Source organism: Prosopis cineraria, unplaced genomic scaffold (genome assembly GCF_029017545.1).
Source record: "Prosopis cineraria cultivar Desert tree isolate PC_DT_omini unplaced genomic scaffold, ASM2901754v1 PC11, whole genome shotgun sequence".
In the NCBI taxonomy this organism is placed as follows: Eukaryota; Viridiplantae; Streptophyta; class Magnoliopsida; order Fabales; family Fabaceae; genus Prosopis; species Prosopis cineraria.
In genome coordinates this window covers 10,515,906-10,534,076 of record NW_026555342.1, presented here as the reverse complement: position 1 = coordinate 10,534,076, position 18,171 = coordinate 10,515,906, and the positions used below count along the sequence as shown (strand labels likewise).

The 18,171-nt window shown below is 37.3% G+C and overlaps 3 protein-coding genes across 3 annotated transcripts; 2 read left to right on the top strand and 1 right to left on the bottom strand.

The window, feature by feature from the left end:
- The first annotated feature begins 2,942 nt into the window (after positions 1 to 2,942).
- LOC129285940 (reticulon-like protein B11) lies at positions 2,943 to 5,695 on the top strand. The gene is made up of 6 exons (XM_054921935.1): positions 2,943 to 3,225; positions 3,424 to 3,604; positions 3,943 to 4,084; positions 4,239 to 4,308; positions 4,411 to 4,580; positions 5,363 to 5,695. Exons 1-5 carry the CDS (start codon positions 3,165 to 3,167, stop codon positions 4,578 to 4,580), a joined length of 624 nt encoding a protein of 207 aa, XP_054777910.1. The 5' UTR covers positions 2,943 to 3,164; the 3' UTR covers positions 5,363 to 5,695.
- A 1,321-nt stretch (positions 5,696 to 7,016) lies between these two features.
- Positions 7,017 to 10,707, bottom strand: LOC129285332 (protein TIC 21, chloroplastic-like). Its single transcript, XM_054920967.1, has 4 exons — positions 10,335 to 10,707; positions 9,848 to 10,105; positions 9,162 to 9,365; positions 7,017 to 7,346 (listed from the first exon to the last, which is right to left on the bottom strand). Exons 1-4 carry the CDS (start codon positions 10,641 to 10,643, stop codon positions 7,233 to 7,235), a joined length of 885 nt encoding a protein of 294 aa, XP_054776942.1. The 5' UTR covers positions 10,644 to 10,707; the 3' UTR covers positions 7,017 to 7,232.
- Positions 10,708 to 14,600: 3,893 nt separating this feature from the next.
- LOC129286823 (receptor protein kinase-like protein At4g34220) lies at positions 14,601 to 17,623 on the top strand. Its single transcript, XM_054922885.1, has 2 exons — positions 14,601 to 16,561; positions 16,739 to 17,623. Exons 1-2 carry the CDS (start codon positions 14,941 to 14,943, stop codon positions 17,395 to 17,397), a joined length of 2,280 nt encoding a protein of 759 aa, XP_054778860.1. The 5' UTR covers positions 14,601 to 14,940; the 3' UTR covers positions 17,398 to 17,623.
- Positions 17,624 to 18,171: the final 548 nt, after the last annotated feature.

Below are 18,171 nucleotides of genomic sequence, written 5' to 3'. Positions count from 1 at the left end.
TTTTAGGTAATATTTAAAAAAATATTTTTAAAATTATTTTCATGAAAAAGAAAAAAATAAAATGATATCACTTTTTTAATTTGTTATATAGATGTGTATTTAAAATTTTATATACTTTTATTTCTTATACTTTTTTTATATTGGTATTGATAAAACTGATAAAAATAATATGAAAAAGACTGGAGGAATACTCCATCCGTTAAAAAATATAAGAAATTTTTAACTAAGTTTCACTCCAATAAAGTAACTACCTGTATTTAAAATAACCTTATCTTTTTATATTTATTTTTATTTAATAATATAAAGTGATTTATTTTATATGATACTTTAAAAAAATAATTATACCTTAAAAAATTAAAAATATTTTATATTTTTTAAAATTTATTTTTTTAAAAAATATTTTATATTTTTTAATGAAAGAAATATTAATTACGACCGGGAAGGTTGAGATTTCCTAGCTTGACTGGGAACAGTTATGGGAGTTAGTAACTGAAGAGAGTGTGGAGGGATGTCACGAGGATTTGGTGCGAGATGGAGGGACGGTTAGGTTGGGATCGGGGCGGGGAACGAGTTTGACCGAGCCAGGCTGGAAGGCATATTTGTTTGATTAATGGCGTGTGTGGTTTTATGGGTTTGCGTGTAATTGGTGATTGGATTTTTGTTGGGCGCGGGTGGTGATGACGTGGAGAAAAAGACAGGAGTGGACGCGGAATTGGAGAACGGATCATTACTGACAAGTTGTCAGTCCAGGCTGTAAATCAGGCGCACGGACGATGGCAGCAACGGCCTTGCCTCACCGACACGAGGCGGTCACCAACTACCCCTGGATTTTGAACCCCCACATCGAACGGACACCTCTTACGGACGGTATTGCATATCCTCTTGCCCAAACACTGCGAAGGCTCTCACGTGCTTTTTCCTGTCATTTCATTTTAAAAAGCAGTCTTTTAGATAGAGAGCAGGCTCAACCGAGAGAGATGCGCGCACCCATTGAAGCCAAGAGTCTAAGTCCAGTTTACTTTCTGTTTTTAAATATAATTTTTTTAATGGAAGATTGGTCTTACGCAATTGTAAAGATATTTTCGACAATAAAAAATTAACAATACTTATTTTGATAAATGTTTTAAATTTAATCATTTTAAAAATTATTCTCATTTTTATTTATAAAAATAAAAACATTTTAAGACTGTTTTCATTTTATTCTTTTCATTTTTAAAATACATTACATTTTATTATTAAAAATTACGGTTACCTTGATCAACTATTATCATCATTGGTTGCCAGTATTAACAACTCATTATCAATTGCATGCTCGTTGTTTGAGATGTAAAATTTCACTTGAGAATTTTTTTTAATTAAATGATGTAATTAATATGGTTTGTGGGACATCTTATTAAATAAAAATAAATATAAAAATAATTTATAATTTTAAAAATAATTAACTAATTCATTGAAGGTATAATTTGATTACAATTGCTTTATAATATATTGAACAATGAAAGTATTTTTTTATTTATAAGTTAAACAACAAAAATGGCAAAATTTGTGTTCCGGAATGAGTGTCCAGTATGGTGGTGTTTATTATTTTGTTGGGAGATTTTTATATATACTAATATAATATGGAAACAGAAAACTCCAAGAAAATGGATAGAGGATCATGGCCCGTGGTGCAGTTGTGCAGTAATAGTGATTTATTAATGACGATGGCGTAATAATATATATGGGGAATGCAGGTTCGCGATCATGTGGCTGACTGCAAAATTGGACGAGACGGCAAAGTCTGACCAAATAGTGAAATAGCACGAATTTGTTTAACCAAAAACGCACTGCTTCTTCGAAGTTTAAGGCATTGGATTATGGGCAGCGCTTAATTGTCACGTGATTGGGAACCTACCAGGAATTTTCCTCTACAGATAAATTTATTATGTTTGCTTCCACCTCTTCTGATTCTTGCAGGATTTGATCCCCACCGGATAGCATTGCATTCATTTACAGGTAGAAATAAATAGTTTATAGGGTTATCAGCTGAGTTAGGTCTCTGATAAATCATTATTTATTCAGTAGCCGGCAAATAAAGCAGCACACGCATATATAGGTTTTCTTTGATTTCGTTAGGGCACTCTGCTTTTATATGCGGCCATGGCTTTCCCCCCTATCAAATGCTCTATTTCAACAAGTGGCGTACGCTTTTAAAATCATCCCTACATGTGTCCACCCCGTGAGAACAAATTAATCTCTAACTCTAAGATGTCCCATATATATATATATATATATATATTCACCGTCATTGTTATTTTCAAGCCCTGAATAATATGAGAAGTTGCACATTTCAATTGCTCCATTGGAGGTAATGATAAACTAAAGCTACCACCTACCTAGAGTTCTCATTAGCATGCGTTTGGCATCGAAGTTACCAGGCGAGCTTTTTGCTCACCCAATGATGAATCCGATACATTGTCAAGACTTACTTGATCATAGTGATTACGCATAATCTCAAAAAGCGTTGACAATAATAGCACAAATCTATAGCGTAAAATGAAAACTACGATCATTTGGGACACGTGATTCGGAGCATTGATCAATTTTAATAATTTGTTGCCTCGCCAGAAATATCACATACAACGATAAGTGATAACCTCAAATTATCTCTTCTTTTCCTGGTCTAAAAAAACGCGTGCCCTGAACGCTATAAAGCATACATTGTACTGTCACTGAATTAAACTTGTGCATATAATTTGTTTTCGTGAACATAGTATTCGTAACTTACTGTGTATTTTTTTTTTTATATACAATATCTAAATTATTTTGTTGCCCGCTCAAAACAGGCAACCTTTGAAGCAGGATTCACCCATGACTCATAAGGCTGTTCGTTGGGCCGAACAAGCCCAATATCCAGCCCTGAACGGACATGGTGCATGTATGTCGTTTTCACATGGAAGCCTCAAAGGGCAAGAAATCGGGGAGAGAGAATTGTGGATTGTTCCTCTCCAGCTTTAGCCCTCAGCATTTCTGAGTTCCGAGTCCTGGACGCTGCGACTCCTCAACGGCTTCTTCCACAGTCGCTTGCTTGCCTGAATCTAACTATTTTCAAAAACAATTGAAAATTAAATAAATCGTTCGCATTTTATTTTCTTCCTTTTTCTCCCACGCAAGCCCTAATCGCCATGGGAGAATCTGAACCTTCTTTTCGGATATCCGTTCACCAGGCTCTCGGCGGTGGTCTAGGTTCTCTCCTTCTCGATCTTTCTCTCTCTTAGCCACGTGACCAAATTGATTTCTCTGTGTTAGAGATAGTTAGGAAATGATCTTGCATTCCATCCAACGTCCTGCCTTGTTATTGGTCATCCTCATATTTAATGCTTTCCTTTGTTACCATTTTCTGCAAATCGAGATCGATTAATTTGTATTTATTAACTCTCTCAGTTGCGGACGTTTTGCTTTGGAAGAATTGGTGCGGAGGGGTTATGGTTCTGGTTTCGTCAACGGCAATGTGGTACCTATTTGAGCGCGCCGGATATAATCTCTTGTCTTTTGTGTCCAATGTTCTATTGCTACTGGTCGTGATTCTCTTTTTCTGGGCCAAAGCTGCTTCCCTTCTCAATAGGTATTTCCATTTTACTTCCTTGAAATTCGCAATCCCTTCAACCTATAGTCTTGGTGTCCTTAAAGGAAATTAATGAGTTTTTTCGATATCTTCGGTGGAAAAGATTGTTGCTATTTCTTCTATGTTTAGTTGAAAGGGGTAGGCTAGATGTAATCGCTTTGAAAGAAAATGTATCTGGATGCTTTGAAAATGAATCTTCTTTGACCGAGGTTTTTTTTCTTTTTTCTTTTTTTTTTCCCCTTTTGGGTGCGTTATGAAAGTTGCACAAGAGATTAAGTTGTCATTATCCTTTCTTCATTTGAAATTGTTTTTTTTTTTTTGGAAAAAAACTGTTGCAGACCTCTCCCTCCTCTTCCTGATATGGAAATCTCTGAGGAGTCTGTTGCTAAGGCTGCAGATGAACTGCAAATCTGGATCAATCGGGCTTTGTCAATTGCACATGAAATAGCAATTGAGAGAAATTTGATACTTTGCCTTCAGGTGCAGGGTTCAACCCCCCCCCCCAAAAAAAAAACCCAACTTTTTGTTTTTATTGGATGAAAATTTTTCCTTCACTTGTCACCATAACTTGATGAACTTCCCTTTTAGTGCAGCATTTACATTGACATTTTTTTAATGTGAGTTTTGAAATCAGATTACAGCTGCATTGTTGCTTATCTCCTTTTTTGGTAGTCTGTTCAACTTTCTGACTCTAGTCTATACCTGTAAGTTCTCTGCTTTTATAGTTTTGGTTAAACATCCATATTGCATTTTGAAAATTCTCTGCACGTTTATTTGCTTCTAATATTTCAATTATTTTCATACAGGCGTTCTTCTTAGCTTGTCAGTTCCTGTGTTGTATGACAAGTACCAGGACCATATTGATGACAAGTTGTATATGATACATAGGAAAATTCAGATTCAGTGTGGAAAATTAGACGGCAGTGTTCTACGCAAGATTTTTATACCTTCAAACAAGTTAAAGAAGATGGAGTAGGTAAGCGCATACCATCCGTTTACTTGTGTGCTTGATGCAGATAACGCATGTTAACGTAAAATTAACTCTTGCTTGATTATGTTGACAAGCAATTTGTCTACTAAGTAATGCAATGCCCATGCATGCGACTATGCAAGTATGTATCATCTTATTTTACTTTTGCCTCCAGTATGGGAGAATCATCATGCTAGGTATTTGTGTATCATGACCACCGAGTCTCATGAATCATGATTTATCTGTTTCTGACGATAATTTTCAACTGACAGCTCTATGCTTTTGAAACTGATGTTTAAGCAAAGTCTGACCTAAAGAAGAACAAAAAGAAAGTGTAATGCCATTGCCCATCTGTCTATTTTACACCTCATCAACTCCTCTTCGTGTTTTGCCAGTAATTTGTGCTTTTCTCAGATACGTTTTATGATGCCTTACCATAATAAATAAACTGTTATCACTATAAAAGTTTTATCAACTTAGAGAGCATATGACTCTAGTAGCAAGGACAGAAAATTAGAAAGATGTAAAAGAGGTCTAAAAAGGGTAATGAGCATTATCTAATTAGAAATTGAGAATGATCGTGTGAGTGTTTAATGTGTTATTTCTTGATAGTATATAATTGATGCTATATATTTTCATATCCATGTAACTTCCAGTTGCTCGTTGTCAAGACTAAATGCAATAGATGTTTTAAATAAAGCATCTGATCTGTGTGTTTTAATTCGTTAAGTGTGAGTTTTATGAATGATATTTTTTTTCTTTGTTCATTATTTATGAATGATATTCAGGGTGCAAGTGGATCCCTGAGCCTAGCTAGGGGGTGTAGAAATGGATGCTCAAGATATCAAGTACTATAGATTGTCCTTTTGCTGGGATGTTGCTGTTTATATTCATGGTTAGATGGTGTGTTAGTTCTTCAGAAGCAGGAGTTGACGAGTAGCTTTATAATAGGTGATGATTCTTTGTCTGACCGCTTATGTTTCCCTGCCGAGATCCTTTTTGTTTTTTTTTTTTTTTCAAATGAATTTTGACACTGGGCTTATCCTTAGAACTGTGACATGCATGGCTTTGGCTAAAAAAACTAGAGCTTGCTTGGCTTGGATATGTGATATATTCTTACTTGTCATAATACAACAACAACAACAAGCCTTTATCCCACTAGGTGGGGTCGGCTATTACTTGTCATAATAGTTCTTGAAAATTGATCATGTAAAAGTTCGTTGAGTAATTGCATTACTTAAAAAGGGGGGGGGACTTTGCTATTATTTTTCATACAGGGCACCATATAGCTCTTGAATTTATGATCTCTTTCGTACGGCTAAAGAATCATACCTTGTGCCTTTACTCTGCACTTAGTGGTCTACCCAAAAACTTAATTGAAGCATGTTCGCTCAAAAAAATTGGTCCTTCTCCATATTTGGGTTGGCATTGTTTAACATATGAGGATAGCACGCATTTAGTTGGCCACAAGTTTAGTTTGGCCATAATTGTTCCATATTCCACATATTTCCCATAAAAAACATTCGGCGGTCACCACTCCGTGCACTAGACAGTCAAACAGTTATACTAGGTAGCCACTACTTTTCTCATTGAAGATGACAGACTGACAGTCACTTGAAATATGTTTTTGCACTTCTATTATTGGCATTCATTGGCTACAAAGCCTTGACCTAAAAGGAAAAAAAAAAAAGTTAGTCGGAGTTGTGCACGGTTCCCAGCTTGCTCCAGCCATTGTGAATAAGTTAACCCGGATCTCCAGTTGTTTACGATTGATATTATGTTCAGAAGGTAGGTGATCTTTGAAATTGATACTCTTTGCTAAATTTATAATGTATTCAGACGCTTCATTAATGAAAAAATTTCGTGGCAAAAATTTAAAATTACACATCAGATGAACGCTTGTCATCACATGGCAACGGCTAGTGAAAAAGACTAAAATTAAAGGCGAGAATTTAAAAGAATTGGTTAAATCCATATCTGCTTCAGCCTTAAGGTCTGCCTTAGAAATGCAAGTCAAACGAATCATTGTACAAAATGAAATTCAATCATTGATTTGCGCGAAATGAGTCTCCGATGTTAAGGACAAAAATAGTAAACAACCTGTCCAACGTTTCGGGGAAAAATATATAGCGTGTTGGGAGCTCCATATGCAGTTGCGTAGACCGACATTTTAGAAACGCATCATTTTGTAGATTTTTACATGTGCATTGAAGCGAAGGTAACATTGCCCACCGTTTCTGGCCGAAAAAGAAGATTTGCACACTTGTAGCCCGACAGTGAGGACTTAGGATTACTACCTTAACAGCAAGATTTTCTAGAATTGCACAAGACGGTAAGCACATTACGTCTATGGCATTACCAAATGTTTAACGCATGACAAGAACTCTCCCATCAGACAGGAAAGCCAAAAAGCTCGCGTATTTTGTTGGACAACCGAAAAACTGATCCAGAAATGAAATCAATTATTGAATGATACATATACTTTCTGAGTAATGTTCTGGCATTGCTTCTACATGAAAAGCTACCATCATGTTGGAACACGAAGACATAATGCGTGAGATCTAAAATGGTAACAAAATTCATCACGATAATAACCACTACAAACGAGGAGTATACATATTTAACTGTAATTACATCGTATTCGTCTTCTTCCATGCCTTATGCAAGCTTGGGGATTGGAACGCCTTCTGAAGGAGGCAATGTAACTGATCGCAACAACTCCAGTGAGAAAACAAGCCCAAGGAAATGAGAAAGAATTGTGTTTGCTGAAGCCTGCAAGTCAAACAAGGACAAAACAAATGTTCAACAGCACAGCTCGTTCCACTAACTTATAGGTTTTTGAGTCTCTTTGTGACATTGGAGTGCAAAGAATAAATACACGGCACCAATAAATCAAACATGGGCAGATGGCTACTGCTTCCGATGAATTCAAGTGAGTCAATAAAGAAGCTCTGAACACTGGAATTTATTCACCCAAGTGATGGTTGCAATTTCTAGTTTTCTACATTCATATTAGAACCATTTGGGTCATTAATGTAACAAAATATTACTATTTCAAGGGTATATATGTTTTCATTCACCCATACATGCAAGAAGCCCCTCGGTGCTTAACTAAATGAAAAGAAGACCGAAATCACATAAAATGAAGCCAACAAAGCAGAAGGTAACTCAAACTAGCACTTGCTATGCCAAACATGCACGCCCACAGCACAAAACTAGCAGAATTAGGCCAGGTGAACCAGCACCAGTTGAGATAAGACATATGCTGGAAGTAGAAGTGCAGATGAGTTTTTCTGTGATTTTGACCTAAGGAAGTATCTCTAAATAAAGAAACAAAATGAGAGAAAGAGGGATTCGACTTTAAACTCTAGGAGATGACCAAATACACTATTATAGCCACTCTTGGAGCTTTTCTAAGGGGAGATATCAAGGAGAGACACACAAAAAATGTCATTCCTGCCAATCAAACCTAGGTTTTTCTTTCCATTTCTCATCAATTTGATGTTTAGGGATTTTAGAATTATGATTTTATGGTATCTCTCATTTAGGTGTTGCTAAATCTCCAAGCTAGAGGCAGAAATGTAGCTTAGCTTTGGATAGTCTAATTGAATAATGATTTTGTGACTCGTGGGTTTTGATCCATAGTTACATATGAACAAGACTCCCTATTGTATTCTTTTTCTTTTTAGTGGCAATTCTTGTTAACTATAGGACTGGCAACCATGTAGTTACTCTTAGAATGTTTGCAATGGACTGAGAAGTGAAGCATAGGGCTATGAAGATGGACATAAGCAACTTAGGCTGGATATAGATGTAGGAGTTTGTGATGGCTTAGGATCACGGTTTAATGGATATGACTAACATGGTCATTAGCTGAAAGATGATTATTGATTAGTTAGGCACAACCTATTAGGCAGACAGATTAGTAGGATACAATCATAATGACTCTCATTATAACTATTAAAAGTCCAAGCTCATAATCTATCCCCTCAACTAAGTGAACCCAATTCCCTAGTGCTGTTGCCAATGATTGAACCACAATTTTATGTGTTAGTGCCTTGGTTAGTTTTATTCTCTTCTAAACTCTATTTAGTTTTTTGGTTGAAATTAATTATAAATGTGACTGTAACCTATTAGGCTCAACTCTAAACTACTTCATGTAATTTATTACTATGATTGACCTTGTACATTTGCAGGATTGTACTAATCACTTAATTAAAAAAAAAAAAAAAGTAGTTGATACTTGTTAAACAAATAGTTATTTGTACACAGCAAACTGCATGTGTCATTAGATCATTTGCCATTAGCCCACAGTTCAGCAACATGACTAATTTCAGCTAAGATTTTTCTCATATTGCTAAAGGCCAGATAGTAAAAGCTAAATTCTTAAACAATTAGAAGTTATTGGGCTGCAAGTATATCTAAGATACTGAAGCAAACCATGTGTGATGCTCTTTCCAATATGTCAATTTAGCTATTTTATCTCAATCATATTGTTATTGAAGATCCAAGTCTCCAACTATCATATTTCACTTGGAAAAAAATAACAGGTTATATCAGTAGTCAACTTGAACCAACAAGTTTTACCTGCACCAAAAATACATCCAACGCAAGAACAGGGTTGTATCCAGGAGAGATTCCCTGATAATATGGGTTTGCCGAGGAAGTCAGAGCCTTGGCGACCAACAATCCAACAGTGGCTTGCATGCCAAGAATAGCAGCACCCATTCCCAAAATGTTCAGTACTATGCCATTCTTCAAGCTCTTTACTACATCAGCCCGAGCGGGAGCCTGAAAGCACAAGAAAAAGGTAAAACTATCAAGTGACACTCACTTAACAGATAAGACATCATGTTTGACAAGAATCATTGAAATTATCCCTTGTCAGCCAAGAAAGCCACCTCTGAGGCACCAGACTATTAGGAGCAGAGAAGAAACGAGGTTAACGTTGCCTCATCAATTCATTTTCTACATGTCAAGAAAAAGTAAGATTCCATGTCTCGGTGACTCTAAATAGATGCTTCACCTAGTATATCCAAGGCTAGCCAACGAAATTCATGTAGGGAGGCTTTGATCCAAACATAAAGGCGAATGCTGCTACACAATACAATCTAAAAAGCATTCATGAAAGCAAAGTTGAGACAATTTTATATAACAATCGAGTACTATTGCTGGGATTACCGTTAATTCAGAAGCATGACATACAGCAGCTAATACGGTCTCCAATATTCAGTATTTAAAAGCATCAAAGCTCCATTCATATAAAACAGTACCTTGGTAGGCTCATTGGCAGTTCTTTGAAGCTTTTCAGATAGCCGAAGATATCCAAAAGACCAGAACACAGAAACAAAAGCAGCCGCTATTCCACCAGCAGTAGCATAAAACGTAACTGGAGATGTGATCTTTCCGGTAACAACAACAGAAAACGATAATATTACAGCAGCCACAACGGTGCAGACTAGCTGACCCCAAAATCCTAAACTACCCAAACGCTTAAAATACCTCGCCGTTTTCTCCAGTCTCTTAGAAACCTATAGATCAAAACCACGAAAATTGTCATGTTACACATAAATAATTATTGCAGTTGCATAAAATAAACTACATTGATCACGGAAATATTCAACCCTAAAATGGAATTTAAATTGGTCATGGAATGATCCAGAACCACGAGTCAGTTAACTCATCGACTAAGCTCGAGGAATTCAAAGACGTACCCCAGCGAGATAGAGATAGAAGAGGACGGTGCGAGAGAGGGAATACCTGAGCAAGTTTTGCTTTCTCTGATTCATCATTGGAGGGAGTGAAAGCAGTAGAAACCTCGGAAGAAGCATTTACGTGGAATGGGTGCTTCACTAGTCGATAGACAGAACCGAAAAGAAAAGACGAGGAAGACGAAGAAGCCAGCGACTGGAAGGGTTTGAAAGAGGGGACAGAATGCAAGGGCGACGGATTCGGCCTGCGAACAAGTCGCGGGAGCTGAGGTGGCGAGTTGGCATGAGCTGCCAACGAGACCGGCGTCATCGCCGTGAAAATGCCAGCGCGAGCAGCCGGCGAAAGTAGCGTTTGCATTCTTACCGCGACAAGGGAAGTATCAGGTGTTGCCTACCTTCACAAGGCACTTCCCCGAGTATATTTGAACCTGTTCTGCTTCTCGATCTCCGACATTGAGTATGCTGTTACTTGTTTTGGGCTTAAAGCCCAAACAGAGAAAGAAGGACGCCCATGGGCTTTAGTTGAAGTCCAAGATCATAGTCCAGAAAGCCCAAAACCTGACCTTACCGTCCTGGATCATGATTTTCGAATATATTTACCGCCCTCTTTTATATTTTATTTTTGACGATAAATAAATCAGTTTAGTTTAAATTTTAAAATATAATTGGAAAATATTTTAAAATTAAATTACATGATTTGATAAAATAAAAGGACAAAATATTGACGTATTGAGGGGCTAGTAGCAAATTAAATTACTTGTGAAACAAATTTATCATATTGACTACTCATACTTAAGGACACTAGTGAAACTCTTTAGAACAGATCGTTTGTTAATAAGTTTAATAATCTAAGGACCAGATTATGAGTTTCTTCATCTTAAATTCCAAAGTTTTTCGTGCGATCGGAGATGCATGAAGGATTTTGTTAGACACGTGAGCGCAAAACACTAAACTACAGCACGTCATATTAAGAAGGGAAAGATGCCTCTGGACCGTCAATGCTTCTGTTGAATGACATGTTTGGATTATTGAATTAAAAAAAAAAAAAAAGACATATTCGGATTGAAATGGAGGCTCCCTCCTGCTATTATAAGATTTGATTAGAGCCAATGATATGAATTTGAATCTTATATTGTCAATATTCACATCATACGACAAGTACTTTGTTTTTTCCTTCGTTTGTGTCTGTCACGCCTCTTCGTTTCAGAGATCAGAATGAACATTTGAATCGCACAGAGTTCCAACAGATTTCATCCAAAAAAGCGATAATAAATAGCTGTAAACAACAACTAGGGCTTCGTTGAAAAGAAATTAGTTTGTTGGCATGAGATGTATTGCCCATAATGATGTCCTGTGTTTTTTGGAGATAAGGAGGACAAAGAGAATCGTCCTCCATGGGGTCACGAGGGAAACTCCATTCACCAAGATAATAAAAGCCTTTTTGTCTTCGACCCCAGAATCTTTGATGTTGTTTCTTGCTCTGATCAGACGCAGGTAAACATGTAGCCAACGTCATCATTAATCGGGGTAAGTAAACAGCCCATGATAGGTAATTTTGACCTGCATGAGTTCTACACAGTTGCACGCTTCAAAAAAAAAATTGCTTTCATATATTTCAAAAATGCCAGGATAATTCACCTTTTCTCTGGTTCGGTTTCTCTTTTACTACATTTAAGTGTCACTGAAGGGAATCGGAACCATGTGATGAGGAGCTTTTACTGTGAGTTTCACCACAGGCTGACAGAGACCCATTCTGTGCAGTGCATGTGAAAGCTAGGGGATTAGGGTTTTGCTTATTGTTTTACGGGCGTTTCCAATGATTGTGCCGTATGAGAGAAGAAGAAGATGCTCGCCCTTATCCTTTTTGGGCGGAGATTTGGTCCAAGTTGAAGGACAGTTACTGAGAGAGAGGCCTTTCACAGACTGAGAAGGGGACCACGGTTTCTAAGTTCTGCACAGTTTTGGAGGAACATGTAAAATTTCTGTCCTACGTTACATGAGTTTGCCCAATCATGGCTCAACATCTTTCCAAAATAATCATATAAATTAATAATGCATGTGAACTTCAATAGTTTCGCCCCACTACTCATCCATCTCTGACGTTCCTTTTCAAACAGAGAAAAGTACATGGCAAAGAAAGAAAATCCATACTCATGTATAGAATTACACATGCACATGCCCTTGTGAGAGAGAGAGAGAGAGAGCCAGTCAGTTGTGTGTGTGTTAAATTTTGGTAATTAATGTAAAAATATCGGAGTGTTGAGTTTTATTGCAGATTGCCTCTAATAACAAAATTTGTGCATAATAAAAAGAAATAATTATTTTATCTTTCATTTCTTTTCCCTTGTTTTCCGACAGATGAATAGATTAAAGAGAAGATAACTAAACAACTAATCCTTTTTCCCTTTCTTTTTTTCCTCTGAACACCCTCACAGATACCAAAAAAGAGAGAAAACGGGGTCCAACTTCTCCATGTGTGAAATGTGGCAATGAAATCATAACTTCCCTCTGCCAGACGCCAGGCTCTGTGAGGTTAAGATCATAATTTTATAAAAATATATTCAAATAATCAATATACATTGTAAAATCCGTCGAATTTACTGTGAATGAACGGTTGTTTCAACAATAATTTTTCTCATTAATTTTGGTGGACCCTACACATATATTATTTTAACAGTTGTTCTTGTCTAGGGTCTATTTAATTTAAAACACAAATCTCACGTCCAAAACACTTTACCTTCTTTTATCACACTTTCTCATTGCTTAACTTTGTCAATTATTTTTAACCTAGTGACCCCATGCATTGCACGGGCTTAAATACCAGTTTTATTATATATTACAATTAATTATGAATCTAAAATTATATTTTTATAAAAATATTTAAACACTTATTATTTATGTTTAAAATAATTTTAAACTCAAAATCATGTTTCTTTAAAATTTCTAAATGCCTTTATATATATGTCAAAATCAATTATAAACCTAAAAATATGATTTGTAAAATAATTTATATAATTTTTAAATAAAATTTTAGAAAAATATAATTTAAAATATGAATTACAAAGAAAGTAATAATAGTTTATGAAATAATCATAATTTTATACTTATAATTAATTTTGGCATGCATAATAACACGTGTTTTGATATTTTTTTTTGAAAATATCATTTTGAATTTATAATTAATTTTAATATGTAACATAAGTGTTTGAATATATTTTCACAAAATCATAATTTTATCCGATTTCCAATTCTATTTTTAATTTAGCTTTTTAATTTTATTTTTTAATTTTGATTAAAATCAATATCATTAATCAATTATATAATATCACATAATATAATCAATTATATTTAAAATCAATCATATTAATAAAAAAATTTTATAATCAATTATACTTAAGTGAAATTGAAATACACCCTCTCATCTTCTTTCTATGATAATGGTACTGTTTCTGCAGTTTAAGCTTCTTCCAAATTATTGAATTGCCCTGTGAGATTGTCCAAGTTCTATGCTAGTGCCTTATTTGAACAGAGGCCCTTATTGCTTATATTAACATATCTCTTGGTCTTGGACAAAGCTCAAGCCCTGAGAAAAAGGTAGTCTAATGTGAATGGTTTGTCTCTTCCCACAAACTATAAGCATTCTCGGTGAAATATATATCACAAAATCATGTCTAAGTTAGTGAAAATGAACGATGGCAGTTAATCTGGTGGCTGATATTTTTTCTATACGTTTAGCTAAGTTCTGGTGGCTTTCTTCACATAGCTGTTAGACCTAAATTGATGATCCTCATGACAAATTAATATGGAGTCAGGATTATCCATCACATGTTTCTTAAATCTTCTGATGGCCATTTAATATAAAACACAAAAGACGAAAGAGGATGAGAAGTGGATCAGTTTTTTTATAGATTATTATAATGCATAAGTGCGGTCGCTCCAAGTTTAATAAGAGTTGAATGTTGCAATCTGCAATAGCACGGAAACTAGCCCCCAACTACTAGCGCTATCTCGTGCAATTCTGATGGTTCCCATATGACACAATAAAGCATAAATGTTTTTGTCCAATCAAGAACTACTTTAATCAGCCAATAGAAATTCGAAAGGATTGACATACAAGAAAATTTATCATTGTTAAGAATCCATTTGTTGATGCAGTAATTAAATTTTCACTCGCCCAAATGGTGGGGAAGGAATGGATTCCAACTCACTCGGGTGTCTTGTAGTTTCAAATGGACTCATCATCTCTTTTATATTTTGCCAGTCATGACTCCCAATATCTGAGTTTTCTAAGCATAACAGCGAGAGTTGGCAGAGCTGTACCATAAAACTTGCTTTTATTGTCTTTTGATTTGTTAGGTTCAATTCGTCTTTATCTTCTCTTTCTGCTGTTGCTCTCTGTAGTCTCTACCCATTCAATCATTTCGGTTTCCTTACTACCACTTTGTCTGCTTCACCAAGTACAATGCAGATAGTAGCAGCTCGTAGAAATAGTTCTCCATTAATTCTCTAGAGATTTGGTCAACAGAATAAGGAAATTGCGGTTGTTCACCATTTCCGTTTTGCTCCTCTCTCCATTCCCTTTTTCTGCACGATGAACTCGTAGCTTCTGCCATTATGTTTTATCACTACTGCCACCACAATCATCTCAAGGAACCATGAACTTCAACTCCAAGAATTCTCGTTTGGGGTGTAAAGTTTTGTTCTTTCATTTTCTTCTTCTTCTTCGGTCATTTGCTCTGAACCCTGATGGGGTTCTCTTGCTATCCTTCAAGTATTCGATCCTCAGCGACCCACATTCAGTCCTGGAAAATTGGAGCTACCGCGATGTGTCACCGTGCTCGTGGAATGGAGTCACGTGTACGAACATTGGAGGCAAGTTTAGAGTGACTAGCTTGGCTCTTCCCGAAAGCAAGCTTCTAGGTTCGATTTCTGAAGACCTTGGGATGATCGAACACCTTCGAGAGCTTGATCTTTCCGACAATTTCCTTAACGGGTCAGTACCCAATTCTATATTCAACGCTTCTGAGCTTCAAGTTCTTTCTCTAGCCAACAATGTCATCTCAGGTGAGCTATCTGAGTCGATTGGTCAGTTGAAAACTCTTCAACTTCTAAACCTTTCAGACAATGCCTTGGCTGGTTCGGTCCCAAACAGTCTCGTTACTTTGAAAAATCTTACCTTGGTTTCTTTGAGGAGTAATTACTTTTCTGGTAGAGTTCCAAGTGGGTTTCACTCTGTTCAGATTTTAGATTTGTCTTCGAATTTGCTTAATGGGTCTTTACCCGATGACTTTGGTGGGGATAGCTTGAAATACTTGAACCTCTCATACAACAAAATTTCCGGAACAATCCCACCAGAATTTTCCAAAAACATACCTGGAAACTCCACAATGGATATCTCCTTCAACAATCTAACGGGTCCAATACCACAATCTCTGGCGTTGCTTAATCAGAAACCAGAGTCACTTTCTGGGAACTTTGATCTCTGCGGAAAGCCCCTGAAAATTCTTTGTTCTATTCCTTCAACTCCTTCAAACCCGCCCAATGCAACCACTTCATCAACCCCAGCAATCGCAGCCATACCCAAAACAATTGACGCCAACCCCGAAACAAGCGGTTCAGCAACCCCCAACGGGTCACATAATAAGCCTCCAAACAGCCTCAAACCATCCAGCATAGCTGGAATCGTTGTCGGCGACATTGCCGGAATAGGCCTTTTAGTCGCGATAGCTCTCTTGGTCTACCAACAACGAAAGAAAAAAGATGCTCAACCCGCCGAAAATGTTATCAAGACTACATCGAAACAAGACCCGGAAATCAAAAAGCCCACAATCCCCTGTTTCTGGTTAGCAAATGACGACAAGGAGACATCGGAAGCGACGAGCTCCGACAGCGACCAAGAGAATAGTAATGCGAAGATTGAGATGACGACCGAAAACGAGAATCTCCGGAAAGAAGGGAGGCTGGTGATGATGGACGGAGAGACGAGGCTGGAGCTAGAGACGTTGTTAACATCGTCAGCGTATATTCTGGGAACAAGCCGAGGGAGCATAGTGTACAGAGCAGTGCTGGAGGATGGAAGAGCGTATGCTGTGAGGAGGATAGGCATTGGAGAATGCGCGGTGGAGAAGATGAAGGATTTCGAAAACCAAGTCAGAACAATCGCGAAGATTCGTCATCCCAATTTGGTTAGGGTTCGTGGATTCTGCTGGGGAGTGGATGAGAAGCTCCTGATCTGTGACTATGTCCCCAATGGAAGCCTCGCCAACCTTTGTCACAGTAAGTCTTTTCGTTCTTTTTTTTTTTTCCGGCCAACCTTAAAGTAACTCTTCACTGCACAATCTGCTTTGCAATTTTATTCTTGTGTTTAGATTGTAACCCCGTTAAAACTAAACAAGTTTATTATTCTTCATGATATTTAATAATGACTAATACTAAAGTGAACAAATTATTCAGGAAGAACAGGGTCGTCGCCCTTGAGCTTGTCGTTGGAAGCTCGGCTGAAGATAGCAAGAGGAATAGCACGAGGCGTAGCTTTCATCCACGACAAGAAACATGTCCACGGCAACATTAAACCCTCCAACATCCTTTTTAACTCTGATATGGAACCCGTCATCACCGACTTCGGCCTCGACCGCCTACTTTGCAACTCCAACAACTTCAACCTCAAAGCTAACAGTTCGTCTCGCCAGCTAGCCAACCATACCCAACAACAACAACAAAAACAAGTACAAGACCAGCTCCCTCCGATGGCTTCGTCCTCTTCTGGTGGGACCCACCCACTTCCCTATCAAGCACCAGAGTGGTTCCAAAGCATCAGACCCAACCCAAAGTGCGATGTGTACTCCTTTGGCATCGTCTTGCTCGAGCTTCTCAGCGGGAGATCTGTCTCGGACTTGGACATAGGCCAATGGCCTTGGTGTGATGACGTGGAGGAGGAGAGGAATAGGGTGCTGAGGGTGGCTGACGTGGCCATAAGATCTGAGATCGAAAATAAGGAACGTGTTATATTGGGGTGCTTCAAGCTGGGGCTTAGCTGTGCTTCTCCTGTCCCTCAAAAGAGACCCTCCATGAAAGAAACTCAACACATGCTAGAGAAGATGATTCGTAGCTAATTGACTCTCCATTGCAATCATGTATCGTAGCCCCAGGCATGAATTTTAGATCAAAATTTCTTAGCTTTTTCATCTATATTCTTGTTTAATTTAAAGTTGATTTAGAGCCTGCACGGAAGAAGAAAGATGACCATTTGTCCATGTGAGGAAATCATTTTACTTTTGATTGCCGAGTGAAATACTTTGTCTGTAACCTGTGATCTGAAAGAAACTTCCTCTGTTTGTCTCCTTGGATTTCACAATGACTGCCAATAAATATTGACAGCTAGGCAGGAAAACCTTAAAAAATTGTAATCTGAGGCGGTGATTGTTAGGACCTAGGACGTCCAGAGGTAAACGCATGGTGTGTGGTTGATGAAAGCTTCTGATATCTACAACTACTCACAAGTCACATTATAGATTGTGACCGCGCGTACAATGTGAATTCTGGTTCATAACAAGGTAACATTTAAACAAATCATCGATGAGACAGAGATCCGTTTGAAGAATTTGTGTTTGCTTGGCTTCTGGGTGGTTGAAGGATCACAGCTGTTTTAAGGTTGCTCATATAATGTGGTAGCGCTTTCGGTTTGAAGTGCTTGCTCAAACTAGTCTCCTGCTAATGCTCTGCCTTTGGCAGTCAGAAACCTTGGTTGGAAGATTATTCAGATTTGTGTTCTTTCAATGCCTGTCATCGCAAACACCAAACTTAAGTTTACAGACACTAACAAAGAAGTCAAAGAAACAGAAAGTTCATGGCGTCCATATGCGAAGGAAGGATTCTTCACAAACATC

Bases quoted from the DNA above. Each gene is read 5' to 3' on its own strand.
- LOC129285940 (XM_054921935.1), top strand. From the start codon at position 3,165: ATGGGAGAATCTGAACCTTCTTTTCGGATATCCGTTCACCAGGCTCTC. The intron at 3,226-3,423 runs GTTCTCTCCTTC...TAACTCTCTCAG, and splicing joins GGCTCTCGGCGGTGGTCTAG to TTGCGGACGTTTTGCTTTGG. The intron at 4,085-4,238 runs GTGCAGGGTTCA...TTTTGAAATCAG, and splicing joins ATTTGATACTTTGCCTTCAG to ATTACAGCTGCATTGTTGCT.
- LOC129285332 (XM_054920967.1), bottom strand. From the start codon at position 10,643: ATGCAAACGCTACTTTCGCCGGCTGCTCGCGCTGGCATTTTCACGGCG. The intron at 10,106-10,334 runs GTATTCCCTCTC...TTTGATCTATAG, and splicing joins AGAAAGCAAAACTTGCTCAG to GTTTCTAAGAGACTGGAGAA. The intron at 7,347-9,161 runs GTAAAACTTGTT...TTTGACTTGCAG, and splicing joins TGGATGTATTTTTGGTGCAG to GCTTCAGCAAACACAATTCT.
- LOC129286823 (XM_054922885.1), top strand. From the start codon at position 14,941: ATGAACTTCAACTCCAAGAATTCTCGTTTGGGGTGTAAAGTTTTGTTC. The intron at 16,562-16,738 runs GTAAGTCTTTTC...CAAATTATTCAG, and splicing joins CCTCGCCAACCTTTGTCACA to GAAGAACAGGGTCGTCGCCC.